The sequence below is a fragment of the Solanum verrucosum genome, unplaced genomic scaffold (genome assembly GCF_900185275.1).
Source record: "Solanum verrucosum unplaced genomic scaffold, falcon-dt-bn FXZP01000276.1, whole genome shotgun sequence".
NCBI classification, from domain to species: domain Eukaryota; kingdom Viridiplantae; phylum Streptophyta; class Magnoliopsida; order Solanales; family Solanaceae; genus Solanum; species Solanum verrucosum.
In genome coordinates this window covers 1,215,952-1,231,524 of record NW_026019946.1, presented here as the reverse complement: position 1 = coordinate 1,231,524, position 15,573 = coordinate 1,215,952, and the positions used below count along the sequence as shown (strand labels likewise).

General features: G+C 30.2%; 1 protein-coding gene across 1 annotated transcript; it reads right to left on the bottom strand.

Moving 5' to 3' along the window:
- Positions 1-6,423: 6,423 nt before the first annotated feature.
- Positions 6,424-10,979, bottom strand: LOC125809694 (plant intracellular Ras-group-related LRR protein 6-like). The gene is made up of 3 exons (XM_049489292.1): positions 10,558-10,979; positions 7,435-7,604; positions 6,424-7,289 (listed from the first exon to the last, which is right to left on the bottom strand). The coding sequence occupies exons 1-3, from the start codon at positions 10,813-10,815 to the stop codon at positions 6,617-6,619; spliced, it is 1,101 nt and encodes a 366-aa protein (XP_049345249.1). The 5' UTR covers positions 10,816-10,979; the 3' UTR covers positions 6,424-6,616.
- Positions 10,980-15,573: the final 4,594 nt, after the last annotated feature.

The following is a 15,573-nucleotide window of genomic DNA, read 5'->3' as shown; positions in this document are numbered from 1 at the left end:
ATTTCAAGAGAAATAAAATCTCTCCCCCCAACTTCTTTCTCTATATTTTGTTTCCTTGTATTTTTATTATTAATTCATCACAATCATGAAATTGTTGTCTTATTCCAGGATTTATTGAAGAAGTCTAAATGGTCGTTTGGTAGAGTGTATAAGAATAATGCAGAATATAGCGCATTAATAATGTTTGCATTAGTTAAGCAGTGATTTTTTTATGCAATGTTTGGTTTGGTGTACTAAAAAAACATGAATTGCATTTTTTAAAAAAATTAAAAATTATTTACAAAACTACCCTCCACAAATATAGTGAAATGGATGTGAAAAGGTTTTTGAGGACAATTGTCTTTAACAATGCTAATGCATGCATTAGAACCCATTGCATTACTAATGCATAGAACTCCATGGTATAGTAATATACTCTTCAATACTAGTAATACACTGTTCAATACACAATAGAGTGTATTACTACTACAAGCATTAGTTATGCATAGATTATAAAATTGTACCAAACACGAAACCAATAATACACCAAACTAATATATTATTATTTTCTCCAATATGCTCTACCAAACGGCTGTTTTTAGTCAAGTCTTCCTCTAGAGAGTCAAGGTCTTTCAACCTCTTATCACATATTGGTGAATTGCTACCTAACATCCTATCCTAATTTTTGGTTTTGGACCTTCCAAGTTTCAACTATATGTTCCCAGATAAAATATCACATTTTTTCTCTTTTTTACTAGTCAAGGGGAGACCTATTTTCCAAAGCTAGAGTGATATAAATGTCATAGTCGTAAGAAGATACGATGGGTGCCTACCACTTTTTAAACAACTTCAATGAGATAATTTTTTTTGCAACATAAATATCTATGAATTTTAGTAGATTAGAAGTTTGAAAAGTCATTTAATTTTTTTGTTAAATTTCATGTTCAGTTAAATATTTCACATAAATTGAAATTGACGGAGTATGTTATTATAAATTATTATCCACCGTTAGTATACAAAATCAATATATAACTTAAATCCTAAAGCGATATATGAAGTGGCGTCCCAATATTGGCCACCACGGTAATGATTGTATTTTTGTATATTTTTTCTTGACTCCGTCAACCCCCAAGACTACGCCATGTATTTTTCTTCAAAAAAATAGTGTATGGCTAATGAAAAATATATTATATATTGAAGTTAATAATAATATTTAGCTACCAACGTATATTATGGTGCAGTGATGAGACTGCTCCATCTTTAATCAGAAGTCTCGGCTTTGAGCCTTGAATATAAAGAAAATCCTATTGGGAGCGTCACATAAGCCTTGAAGCAAATAAAAAAATTCCTAACTTAAATAGCGTGTTCTCATCATCTATCTCCACAACTCTATCCCACCACCATTTTTTTTTGGTTTCCCACTCGATATTTGGAGTATGCATTAGAGCTTAGATTAAATTCGGATTGTGCACTGCAGGGCCCATTCGGGAATGACGCTCCCAATGAGATTTTCTCCATACCCAGAGCTCGAACCCAAGATGTCTGGTTTAGGGTGGAGCAATTCCACTACCGCACCACAACCCGGTTTCAGCACCATCTTTCCCCTTATATAAAAGGACATCTTCTTTGGGAACCCTTTTACACACTAGCTAGAGAGAAATAAGGAAAAAATTAACAATATGTACATCAAAATAACATATTGTTGTTTTTCTCCAAAATCATGTGATACATTAAAGACTATTAGAGTTGTACATTTGAATGGTCATGTAGAGGATTTTGATCATCCTATTAGTGTACATGAACTCATGGCCAAATCTCAAAAAAACTTTGTCTTCACTCATGCCCAACTTTTATCTGCTGCTTCAAAGCCTCTCAACCCTGATACTAAGTTAGAACAAGGTCATATTTACTATTTATTGCGTACTCTCCTATGTAATCTATATCCAAGATACACGTGAATCATATCAGATACATAAATATGCATGTAAGTGTGATTCACAATTAATTTGTGTTAATGAATACAATTATATCAACAAATACAAATACAAATATATATATAAAATTTATGTATATTCACTTTGTATCAATGAATACAATATATAAACAAATATAATTATATCCTTTGATTTCAAGCATAATATATTCTTTTATGAACTTTAATTGGTTGGCAAATCACTGATTTACAGGGTTAAATGTATGATCATGATGTCCCTACCTCTAATCGTCTACCGCAATTGACAGTCTAACTACATCGTTGAACGGGGATAGAATGAGCCAATTGCCGAGCATTACATTTTCATCTAGTTTTATAATCAAGCAAAGTCTCTAGGTATATCCTATTCTATATACAAATCAACCCTAGTTTCTAAAGAAGATCATGCTTCTTTTGTCCCACATTCTATCCTCCTATCCCTATCCCGAGTTCAATTTGGCCAATAAGTTTATTTCAATGGTGGCCAATTATGAAATACCAAATCAAGACCAAAAGAGTAATTTATGTGATAACCAACTTCAATCCCTAAAGTTCAATAATACACAATCATCTTGTAGCCATAATCCTAGGGAATTTAGCTACTCATAATGTGATTTTCAATCTTCAAGTATTTAATAATCATAAGAGAAATCGATAAAAGTAAAGAGTATGAATGAACCCTAAATTTGAAGTAAAGTTCTCCTAGTCGTCGTTTTCCAAAAGCCAAAAAAAGAGAATATTTGAAACAATAAAATCCAAGTCTATTTATAGTTTGGAAAAAGTTGGCATAAATCTGAGCTCCACCTCCACGACACAGAGGTGCATTGCTTTTTCACAATTTCTTGAACTCTTCCTCTCCTTGACGCAGAAAGCATACGTGTTTTTCTGTCTCAGCAGTCATCGAGTGTGAAATAATAAATTCCCTCTATGCGACGTGGAGGGGATACCAAGCTAGAGTTTTTCTCACTTTGAACTTCCTTTTATCCTTTGACCTTTCGTCCTTTGTGCTTTGTGATCGGATTCAACTCCACTTCATGTGCTTTCACTTTTGTGTCTTTTTCTCTGTTTCCCAACCTATAATCACTAATCACATTGGTTTATCATAATGCACTAACACAACTCGAACACTATCAATAAAATGGGACATATACCTTAAACTTGGCTAAAGTATGGGTGTTATTTGCCTCTTAGGCATATAAATATGTCCAAGATCATTAATTATCGAGTTGTAATCTTTTTCTTTCATAGCTTAAGTTATTCTTCCATTAGGGGCAACTTGAAGACTCATAGTGATTGTTGATTCATAGGAATTAGAGTTAGTTCATACGATTGCATGCATGTATTGTAATATAAAATCGTTAGCTTAGAATTTATTGAAGTTGAGTTAAATCTTACAAATGTGCAGATCGTGATATTTTACCTATCATGAACCAGGATTTTTCACGTTATAAAATCTCTCCCCCCAACGTCTTTATCTATATTTTGTTTCCTTGTATTTTTATTATTAATTCATCACAATCATGAAATTGTTGTCTTATTCCAAGATTTATTGAAGAAGTCTAAAGGGTCGTTTGGTAGAGTGTATAAAAATAATGCAAATTATAGTATATTAGTAATGTTTGCATTAGTTATGATTGTATTAGTTATGTTTGAGATTTTTTTATGCAATGTTTGGTTTGATGTACTAAAAATAACATGAATTGCATTAAAAAAAATTATTTACAAAAATACCCTCCACAAATATAGTGAAAAGATTTTTGTGGGACAATTATGTCTTTAAGGGGTCGTTTGGTAGAGTGTATTAGGAAAAATAACGCATGCATTAGCACTGTGTATTACTAGTACCTTGTTTGGTACTCTTTTCCAACCTATGTATAACTAATGTTTGCATTAGTTATACACTCTATTGTGTATTAAAGTGTGTATTGCTAATACCATGGATTTCTAGGTATTAGCAATGCAATGGTTTTAATGCATGCATTAGATTAACTAATGACAAAACTACCCTCTATTAATAATAATAATAATAATAATAATAATAATAATAATAATAATAATTATTATTATTATTATTATTATTATTAATATTATAATTATTATAATTATTATAATTATTATAATTATTATAATTATTATAATTATTATAATTATTATTATTATTATAATTATTATTATTATATTATAATTATTAATAATTATTATTATAATTATAATAATAATAATAATAATAATTATTATTATTGTAAAAGAATGTGGGGGTATTTTTGTAAACAAATATTTTTTTAATAGTCTTTATACAAGGCTTGCTATTTCCAATACATCAAACCAAACAATGTATAAGAAATAATGCAAGCATAACTAATGCAAGCATTACTAATGCTTGCATTACTAATGCATGCATTACTAATACATCATATTCAGCATTATTTTTATACACTCTACCAAACGACCCCTAACAATGCTAATGCATGCATTAGAACCCATTGCATTATTAATGCATAGAAATTTGTGGAATAGTAATACACTCTTCAATACACAATAGAGTGTATTATTAATACAAGCATTAATTATGCATAGATTAGAAAAGTGTACCAAACACGATATCAATAATACACCAAACTAATACAATTATTATTTTCTCCAATACACTCTACCAAATGGCTGTTTTTAGTCGAGTCTTCCTCTAGAGAGTCAAGGTCTTTCAACCTCTTATCACATATTGGTGAATTGCTACCTAACATCCTATCCTAATTTTTGGTTTTGGACCTTCCAAGTTTCAACTACGTGTTCCCAAATAAAATATCACATTTTCTTTTCTCCTTTTTACTAGTCAAGGGGAGACCTATTTTCCCAAGTTTGGAGTGATATAAATGTCATAGTCCTAAGAACATACGATGGGTGACTACCACTTTTTAAACAACTTCAATGAGATAATTTTTTGCAACATAAATATCTATGAATTTTAGTAGATCATAAGTTTGAACATTCATTATTTTTTTTTTGTTAAATTTTATATTCAGTCAAATATTTCACATAAATTGAAATTAGCGGAGTATGTTATTATAAATTATTATCCACCGTTAGTATAAAAAATCAATATATACCTATAATATATTACTTAAATCCTAAAGCGACATATGAAGTGGCGTCCCAATACTGACTATCACGATAATGATTGCATTTTTGTATATTTTCTCTAGACTCCGTCAACCCCCAAGACTACGCCATGTATTTTTCTTCAAAAAAATAGTGTATGGTTAATGAAAAATATTATATATTGAAGTTAATAATAATATTTAGCTACCAACATAATATGGTGCAAATGAGACTGCTCCATTTTTAATCAGAAGTCTCAGTTTTGAACCTTGAATATGAAGAAAAGCCTATTGGAAGCGTCACATAAGCCTTGAAGCAAATAAAAAAAATTCTAAATTAAATAGCGTGTTCTCATCATCTATCTCCACAACTCTTCCCTACCACCATTTTTTTGATTTCCCACTCAGTATTTGGAGTCTGCATTGGAGCTTAGATTAAATTCGGATTGTGCACTGTAGGGCTCATTCGGGGATGATTCTCCCAATGAGATTTTCTCCATATCCAGAGCTCGAACCCGAGATGTATGATTTAGGGTGGAGCAATCCCACTACCGCACCACAATCCAGTTTCAGCACCATCTTTCCCCTTATATAAAAGGACATCTTCTTTAGGAGCTATTTTATACACTAGCTAGAGAGAAAGAAGGAAATAATTAACAATATGTACATCAAAATAACATATTGTTGTTTTTCTCCCAAATCTTGTGATATATTAAAGACTATTAGAGTTGTACATTTGAATGGTCATGTAGAGGATTTTGATCATCCTATTAGTGTACATGAACTCATGGCCAAATCTCAAAAACACTTTGTCTTCACTCATGCCCAACTTTTATCTGCTGCTTCAAAGCCTCTCAACCCTGATACTAAGTTAGAACAAGGTCATATTTACTATTTGTTGCCTAAATCCTTATTTCAATCAAGTGTTTCTCCAATGGATTTAGTTCCAATAGCTAGAAAACTCAGTTGCATAGCTAAAAGTGGTGCAACTAACACAACTTCGTGCAAATTTGGAGAAAGATCAAATAAACCGCGAGCATGGAAGCCAGTTTTGTCTACCATTAGAGAATGGTCGTTTAATAGGAGAAGTGAATCGGATTTGCAAAGAAATGAATCGCAAGTGCAAGAAACTAATTCATAATTTGTGAATGAGTGACATGATTCGTGATGTTTTTGGGGAGTTTTTTCGATTGTTCTGTTTGCTTTCTAAGAGTCTTGTTCTGTTTTTGGGGCTTTCTTAATGGTTCTGTTTTTGTAAGATTTTTTTTTTTAGCAAAAGCTTATTGTACAAGTGATATACAGTACATGTTACGCTAGCATATTGATTCGATGTAATTATTAATATTGATTTGATATAAACACTATGTTCGGGTAAATTCATACCTCTAATGAGCATTGTTCATCTATGAAAATCTGTACAATCTCAAAGACAACAAATTCTACAGGACATAATGTACAGCTTGATCTAGCACACATTGCACGATTTCAAACGTAAAAGAAAACAAGCCAAGAGCTACCACAATAAAATATCCAAGCAAGTTGCAATTCTCAATGAATGCAAGTCACTTACTTATTTGGAGAAGTAGGTTTTTGGAGATAGAAGACGACGAGGAGAGAGCATTCCCATAAATCGTGGTGAGGCAATTGCATCGATAGTTCGATTGCTTGGAACACCAAAGTCCTCTCTATCATCTCTTGGTATGTTAGCACCACTAAATGTGCTACATCTTGCTAGCTTTCCAAACCATGACTTCTTCTTAGGGGACTTGTCATGCATTCCATTTATCTTTTCACACAAGTATTGCTTAACTGCACGTATCCCTTGCTCCACTACCTCCGGTGGGGGAGAAACAAGGCGGTTGCCTTCTACACTCAGCTTTTGGAGCTTCTTCAAGCATCCGATGGAATCTGGTAATTCAGTAATCTTGTTGTAACTAACATCTAGTTCATGAAGAGAAATGAGAAATCCTACTGAATACGGCAACTTTGAGAGGTACTGGAAATTTTGACTAACGTTAAGGATTTCAAGGTTGATTAGGTTCTCAAGATCATCGGGGAGTGATCTAAGGCAGTTTAGCCTAGCATCTAACACACGAAGGTTGGTCAAGTGGGAGGTGGAGTAAGGAAGGTATGCTATTTTATTTGAATTTATGCATAGCTTCTTGAGATTTATGAGCTCAAATCCAATGGTGTCCGGTAAATGAGTAAGCATATTGAAGTTGGCATTCAACTCTTCCAATGATCTGCAAGTAGGAAGAAAAGGTTATACTTATTATGTTCTAAATGCTTTAATGACTTTGAATGTAATTACAGTAACTCAATTGCTGCTAAATATCTCTTTTGTTTGTAGTGATAATGTTATGGATTAGAAATGTTTAGATGACTAACCTACAATTCTCGATAGTTTTAGGGAGCGAAAGAAGGAGATTCCCAGAAATGTTGAGAAGTTTGAGCTTTGATAAGCAACCTATTGAGTTAGGAATGAAGTTGAGCTGATTTGAATGCATATCTAACTCAACCAAGTTAAGTAGTCTTGCTGTTAAAGACTCTGGTATACTCTGTCAAACATACAACAAAAACAATGAAGTGAAAATTATACATGAAAAATTACATAATTAATCAAGCATAGCTAGTATATATATCTACTCAACCTATTTATGGTTTTAAAAAATTACATAACTCAATGAGATTTCCCTTTTTCCTAGAAAATTCGCCACACTCCCCACTCTCGCTTTACAGAGGGACTATATGTATTTGTGCATCTATGGCAAATTAGAGTGCAACTTTGAGGAGATACATATGTATATCTATGTATAAGTGTATCTATATTTTTGTGCATCTATTGCAAATGAGTGAGTAGTTTTGAGGAGATATGTGTATTGCGTATCTATGAATGTCTATTTGTGTATCCATGAAAGACGAGTGGAAATTTTTTAAGAGATATATATATGTGTATTTGTGTATATATGTAAATGTGCATCCATGATATAATATAATTGAGTGCTTAGCTTTGACGAGATATATATGTGTATCAATGTATTTATGTATCTATGGCAGATGAGTGGAACTTTGAAGAGATACAGATGTGTGTTTGTGTATTTATATACACAAGTGATACATAATAATTGAAAATCGTCCAACCAAATAAGAATGTGACTTACCCTAAAATCATTGTGTCTAGTACTTCCTCTGTCCAACTATAGTGTTGTCCACTATACTAAAAAGGGAAAAAGGATAAATATACTCCGAACTATCGTAAATGGTATGCAAATATCATCCGTCATACTTTTGGGACATTGGTGCCCCTTCCATCCAAAAATTAGAGCATATATGCCCTTCACTCTAACGGTAGACTAAATAGGGATACGTGGCGCAATCTTATCTGTCGATTCGATATTTAATAAATGTGGGTCAGTTGATAAGATTGTGAGTTGTGACACGTGTATGTCCGTTAGTATAAAGGGTATATATGCTCTACTTTTTGGACGACAGGGCACCAATATCCCAAAAGTATGACGAAGGGTATCTCCAAACCATTTACGATAGTTCGAGGGTATATTTGTCATTTTTCCTACTAAAAATAGTTGTTCAATAATACTTGTCCAATTTAGAAAATTAAGAGATCTATTTTACCCTTACTGTCAAATACTATTTATCATCTAATACATTTCTCAAAACATTAAATTTAATAAAGTCAAAAGATAAATATAGTAATATTACCCCTATTATTTATTCTTTCTTAAGGGGTATGCCAAGTCAATAGTGAACAACTATTGTTGGACAGAGTAAAATGATAAAGTGTTAATCTATGATACAATTCATGCTACTTAAAATCGATACATATATGAAATAGATACATTGATATAAAAAAAAATATAAATCGTCGACGTATCTGTGTATCAGATATTTGTATGGTACTTATAACTGAAATTGTGAGACACATATACATTATAAAATACAAATACATAGAAGAAGAGAGATGAGTGAGACACATACACATTGTAAAACACAATGAGAGATATATACATTGTATTAGACTTTAAACAAAGACGGGATATATAATTAACGAAAATGTTGTTACGTTATGTACTATCGTGTTTTGTGAAATTTTGTCAATTATATTTAAGTAAATCCACAATCCACACATACATATAACAACCAGAAAAATATACTATTGCGTTTAATACGAATAATTGGAAAACCTATCAAGTTGTTATATATATATTTTTTTTAAAATGTATCAATGAAGTTAAAAATAAACTTATACAAAACTTTATCCTTACAATTGGGTCAATTTAAAATAATGATGAACGACAAAATATGACGTTAGGACGGTTGATTTGGATTTAATTTGATCCGTTAAAATTTATATTGTTTGTTTTGTATTAAACACAGAATAAAATAGTACTGCATTTTATTCCTGAAAATATTATACTGTATAGTTCACATAAACGACTCATTATCAAGTAAAGGGGAATATTTTAAGAAAATATAGTAGTACATTAAATTCTTATTTTGACACCTCTTTAATTCTAATTTTCCACAAGACATGTTTAAAATCACATAATTAAAAAATATTTTGATACATTTTACATCTAGACTATAACAATACAAAAATTATCCACCTTTTGAAACTCAATATCAACTCAACACTGAATAAACAAATTGAAAACTAGGAAACATATAATAACTATTGTTGCGTAAAATAGAAGAAAGGTAAATGATAAATATATTTCTTTCCATAAATATGGAAGAAATTAAACAAAACTAAATATTTGTGAAAGTACAAGGAACCAAAAGCAACTAAAAATGGAAGCAACGACTGTATTTGGTATGATTGAAAAATTAATGTTTTCCAAAATACTAGTCGTGACTGCTTGTCAGAAAATATTTTTAGAAAAATATTCTTTGGTCAAAATTATATTAGAGGCAGATCCACCTATATAGGTAGTGCACATCCACCTATTAATATCGACATAAATTAATATATAGTTAATCGTACATTTATGAAATGCAATAGTGTTTTTAATAGTGTCTTTGTGTTGCTGATACAATTCAAAGCAATCAACTAGTGTTTTTAATAGTGTCCTTGTGTTGCTGATACAATTCAAAGCAATCAACTAGTTCGCCTCCAGTCAAAATGAAAAAAATAACTTCACTCGATTTTGACTAAAACATTTTTCTTCATAATTATCTTATCTTCATATCAAATACTTTAGCCACCACTTATTTCAAAAAGAAGATATTTTCACTTAATTTCCAATCAAAGATTAAAAATATTCTATCATGAATAAAATTCTCATAAATAAATAATTCACGATAGCACATAGTGATCATCGAAGTGGTTGTTCAATTAATTCTAGCGAAGACAAAAAAAAAAAAAAACTAAGTGAATTTATTCATCTATCCTAACCTCTATGAACAGAGTCATCTAGTACATATTGCTTATTGCTGATAGAAGGTAACAGATATTTCACAAAAAATAATTGAGGTGTACGAAAACTGACTAACCTGAAGATTATTGTTGGAAATATGTAATTTGGATATAGATCCCAAATTGATTGTAGGATTTACAGGAAGAGAGTCTAATGACATGCCACTTAGATCCACAATCTTTGGGCTCTCTTCTTCTTCTTCTTCAACAATACTAATTGTCATCTTTCTTCTTGTACTTTTTCCCCTACTACTCTTCCTCTCAAAGGCTCCTTTTTCTTCTTGTCGTTGTTGTTGTCGTCGTCGTGGTTCAGCCAATTCCATCCTCATCTTCATGATCTCTTAATCCTAACACAAATCATCATTGCAATTCCATAATCTTCTTCTTCCTTTGTTAATTAACTAATCCTATTATTTGTTTATTGACAAATTGAGGGGTCGTTACTTGTGTGTGGTGACACAAACACTTATAGGGAATGGAGAGGAGAAAAAATGGGATAGTATTTTATTTTTGTATATATATGAATGATGACTTGGATTTTATGTCATACAAGTTATTTTAGGAAAAGAATCAAATTCTGTCGTTTATGCAATATTTATTTATAATTTTATAATTTTCCAAAATAAAAGGATTATGTGATACGACTTTTCTTCTTTTTTGTCATTTTTAAAAAGCATTGACTTTTTTTTGTTTTGTTTTAAAGAAAAAGAACGGCTAAGAGACATGATCATTTTATAAACAAAACGTTTTTAAAAGTGATAGACATTATATGCTTAGCACTAAATTTCGAGGGAACAATTTTTAATTTTGTTTTTAGTTATACTAAAAGTGAGGGTAGAAAAAAAAAACGAGGAAGAAATTCAAGGTGGAAATTGAACTCTCAACGAGGTCTTGATGAATGTCTATATAGTCAATCAACTGACATTAAGAACATGTTTGGTCATGTGAGTTGAAATTATATGAAATCATGAGAGCAAAAAATTTTGTTTGAACATGTAATTTGAATTTTTAAATTGTATTTTTTTGCTCGTAAATATAAAAACTGCATAAACTGTGAACTACCAAAATTGCAACATTTTTTTATCAATATTTTAATTAAAAAGTAAATATTGAACATGAATTATACTGTACAACACTTTTTTTTTTATTGAACTCATGTTCATTAATGGTGATTTAAAGGCTTGTAACTTGTAAGGGTAATCATACTAATTACAAATTTTGTTTACATGTAAAAAAAACGATCGGTAAATATAAAATGATGGGTGTTTTTTTACAAAATATAAATTTGTGGACTAATTTTTATATTTAAAAAATATGAAATTCTCAAATAAGTTTTTTGAAAAATTTGAAATTTCACCCTGAGATGAAATCACTTATATAAATACTAATTTCATCTCATAATTTTAAATCACAAGATAAAATCCCATGCTCGAACACGTACTTAAATTCTCATTTCATGGTTACAATTAAAGTACTACTATTGATTGTTTTTTAATTTGTTAAGGAGACATGCTGCACATGTTGATTTAAGGAATTGTTTGATCCATCTGTTACATTTCTCTTTTATTTCTATTTCTTTTTTTAAATGTTAGGGGTAGCAGACAATGAAGATTATAAGATGGAGAATTAAATTCATCAATAAAATAAAAATTTAAATAGTCAACTAATTAAGATATTAAAATTTTCAATACACTGATTACACAAATTGTTGTGGACCTAAATAATAATACTTGCTTTATGAATTGTGATATGATAATACAATGACCAACGAGTTGTATAGTATAGAATGGTAAGAATATTTTTACCTTATAAGAGATTTCAAATTTGAAACTTAAAATATAAAAAATTTATTATAAAAAGTGCTAAAGATTATGATATCAGAATACAAAATTACTTAGTTTTACCATATTATTGTTGTATAGAATAAAAATAGACATGACATATGGACAAGTTTTATGACTTTTGTTGGTTGAACAAAGATTTGAGATCAATAAACTTGAATTGAGATAACACAGTATTGATCAAACAACAATAATCTTCCTGCATAGAATAGAAATTTAATGGTCCAATAGTTGATCCTCCCTAATATTTTGGTAAGCAATTGTTGGTATTTCATAATAGATAATCTTTTAGTACTTAGCTTATAAGAATCGTTAATTTAATCTTATGTATATAAGTTTAAACTCTATATTGTAAATCATATACTTTATCACTTGAGGACATATATATCATAATCTATTTAATGTAACATTTTATTGAATTGATTAAATAAATAAAACATTTAGGGGCCGTTTGGTTACTGGTTAGAGTTATGCAGATATTAGTTATGCAGATAATGGTTATGTAGGTATTAGATATGCAGGTATTGATTATGTAGGTATTAATTATACAAATATTAGTTATGTAGGATTAAGTTATGTAGAAATTATAATATACATATATATTATTACTTATTGATTGTTTAATTTATTGTAAATTAATATACATTTTTTTTTAAAATAAAAAAACTATAAAGCTTGTATCCAAGATAAAATGCAACAGGCCCTTGTGGGGGTGTGGGGTGGGGTGGGGTGGGGCAGAATTTTATAGGTTGATGTGCACAAATAATAAAATGCAACAGTTCAGATGGGGGGCGGGGGGCAAATAGTTTTGGGTTTGTTTGTGGGGGTGGGTGGGTAGCGGGGGGGAGGCAATCACGAAACTAAAAAAAATTGAGTTAGGGGCGTCCTTTTTTTAAAAAATGACTCCTTAATCTTGTGAATTAATATTAATATACATTATTATTTACAAATAAATAATTAAGTAAACAAATTAAGGGTAAATATGTAATTTTATTATTTTAATCCATGTATAACTAATACCCTCATAACCAGGGGCGAATTTAAGTTTAAAAAATGGGTCACCTGAACCCATGGTCATTCGACAAAATTTGATATAACTACTTGTATAATTTGTAAAATATATCAAATAGCAACTAAATGAACACATGATAAAAAATAATTGGATGGCTCACTGGTTTGAGTGTTTGTTTTCCACTGTGAGGTTGAGAGATCGATATTAAAAAATGCAGCATTGTTTATTACTTCTATTCTTATTTTTACAAAATAAATAAATAATAATAATCTAAAAGTAGGTTCCATTGCAAGCATTTTATTTAACAAAAAACATGAAGTAGCGCTCAAACTTTCCAGCGGAAAAAACCCATTTCTTCCTTCTTTTCCGTTCTTTCAACTGAAATCACCATTCTTAGTAAGCAAACTAGCAAAATCAATTATAATACTTTAGATCTTATCTTATGTGCAATGATCAACGACGACTCAAACACACAAGTGGTTTGAGACAAAATCAAACCGAAGCCTTACACTTTTAAGAAAAAATAATATTCTTTTTAGGGTAAAGGGATATATATACCCCAGAACTATCGTAAATGGTATGCAGCTACCCTTCGTCATACTTTTGGGGCATTGGTGTCTCTGCCGTAAAAAACTAGAGCATATATACCCTTTATACTAACGGATATACACTTGTCATAATCTTATCCGTCGATTCGATATTTAATTTATCGGATCGACGGATAAGATTGTGCCATGTGTCCCTATTTAGTCTTTCGTTAGAGTGAAGGGCATATATGCTTTAGTTTTTTTACGGCAGGGGCACCAATGTCCCAAAAATATGACGGAAGGATACATACCATTTACGATAATTCGAGGATATATTTGTCCTTTTTCCCTTCTTTTTATAAAGTCTACTGTTTAAATTTCTTGAGATGCAAAATTGTATATTTTTTTATAATTGGATTCTTTTAATAATTATTTTTCAATCAATAATTCATATAACCAATGCATTTAATATTTCTTGCAACGTAGTACTCTAGGTATATCAAATTTCTTCTAATAACTTTTTCTCTTAATAACTTTTTTTTTTTGCAAATGATATTTAGTATTTTTCTTATGAAAAAGTTATATCTATTATTGCTAAGATAATTGAGGTCCTTCAAATTTGGAAGTCTAAAGTAGTTGCCTTTTTTTTAAAGGGGCAAAGCCGTCCCTGGCAATGGTGCACCAGTCTTCTTGAAAATCCTAGATTCGGCTCTGCTCATAACTTATTCCACCTTCTACCCCGCATAAAATTATACATAGATTTCCTCATAAGTTATGTGAGTATTAGCTATGTAGAATGACAAAAATGCAACCAAACACCACATAAATCAATACATGAATAATTTTTATACAACATTTGGAGACACACCAACCAAACATTGTATAAAATTTATACATGAATAATTTTGATTATATTTACAAACCAAACATGGTATAAAATTAATACATGAATAATTTAACCAAACGGCCCATTATTGAATAAATAATACTATATCAAAAGGCATAGTTAACAATATATCGTAACATACTAACATCCAGAACCTCACTCACGATCTTTTCCCATGATATCAATGAGTATTGTCTTATTTAAGACATTTCTTTTACGGTTTTACCTCTGTCATCTATGTAATAGTATAAATAGAGACATGAGATGTGATACTAAAAACACTTAAATATACTTGAAAAAAAGTTCTATCTTGCTCTCTATATAAGTTGCCTGTTTTTTTTGTTTTTTTTTTTCTAATTTCTACTTTTAACTTTAGCTTATAACAATAACTAATATTTAAAATAGGGAAGGAACCCAAAAGGGAAGGAAGCAAGTAACATATTTTAATTCAATTGGTCAACATGTATAATTCTTCATTACTTTATATGATTAGAAAAATTATTTTAACATATTAAATCAAATGAAGGAAATAATTATTTACCTCTTTTTTTGGAAAAATATTAAATACAGACAAGTTCCATCATTTGATAAAGCTTCCCAACTACTACTAGATTTACTTACTTTTATCAATTAAATTAAAATATAACAATATTTGACCGATAATCACGGGCACGATTTTCTTTGCACGTTAAAAAAAAGGTTTGACTTTAAAAGAGTACTTAATGTCAAATACGGCGTCCTTTTTTTGTTGTACTTTTAATGTGTTGAATTTTGTTTCATAAAGAGTATCATATTATTTAAAAATATTTGATGAGTGTTTATTTTTT

Bases quoted from the DNA above. Each gene is read 5' to 3' on its own strand.
- LOC125809694 (XM_049489292.1), bottom strand. From the start codon at position 10,815: ATGAAGATGAGGATGGAATTGGCTGAACCACGACGACGACAACAACAA. The intron at 7,605-10,557 runs GTTAGTCAGTTT...TATGTTTGACAG, and splicing joins TTTCCAACAATAATCTTCAG to AGTATACCAGAGTCTTTAAC. The intron at 7,290-7,434 runs GTTAGTCATCTA...TCCTACTTGCAG, and splicing joins AAAACTATCGAGAATTGTAG to ATCATTGGAAGAGTTGAATG.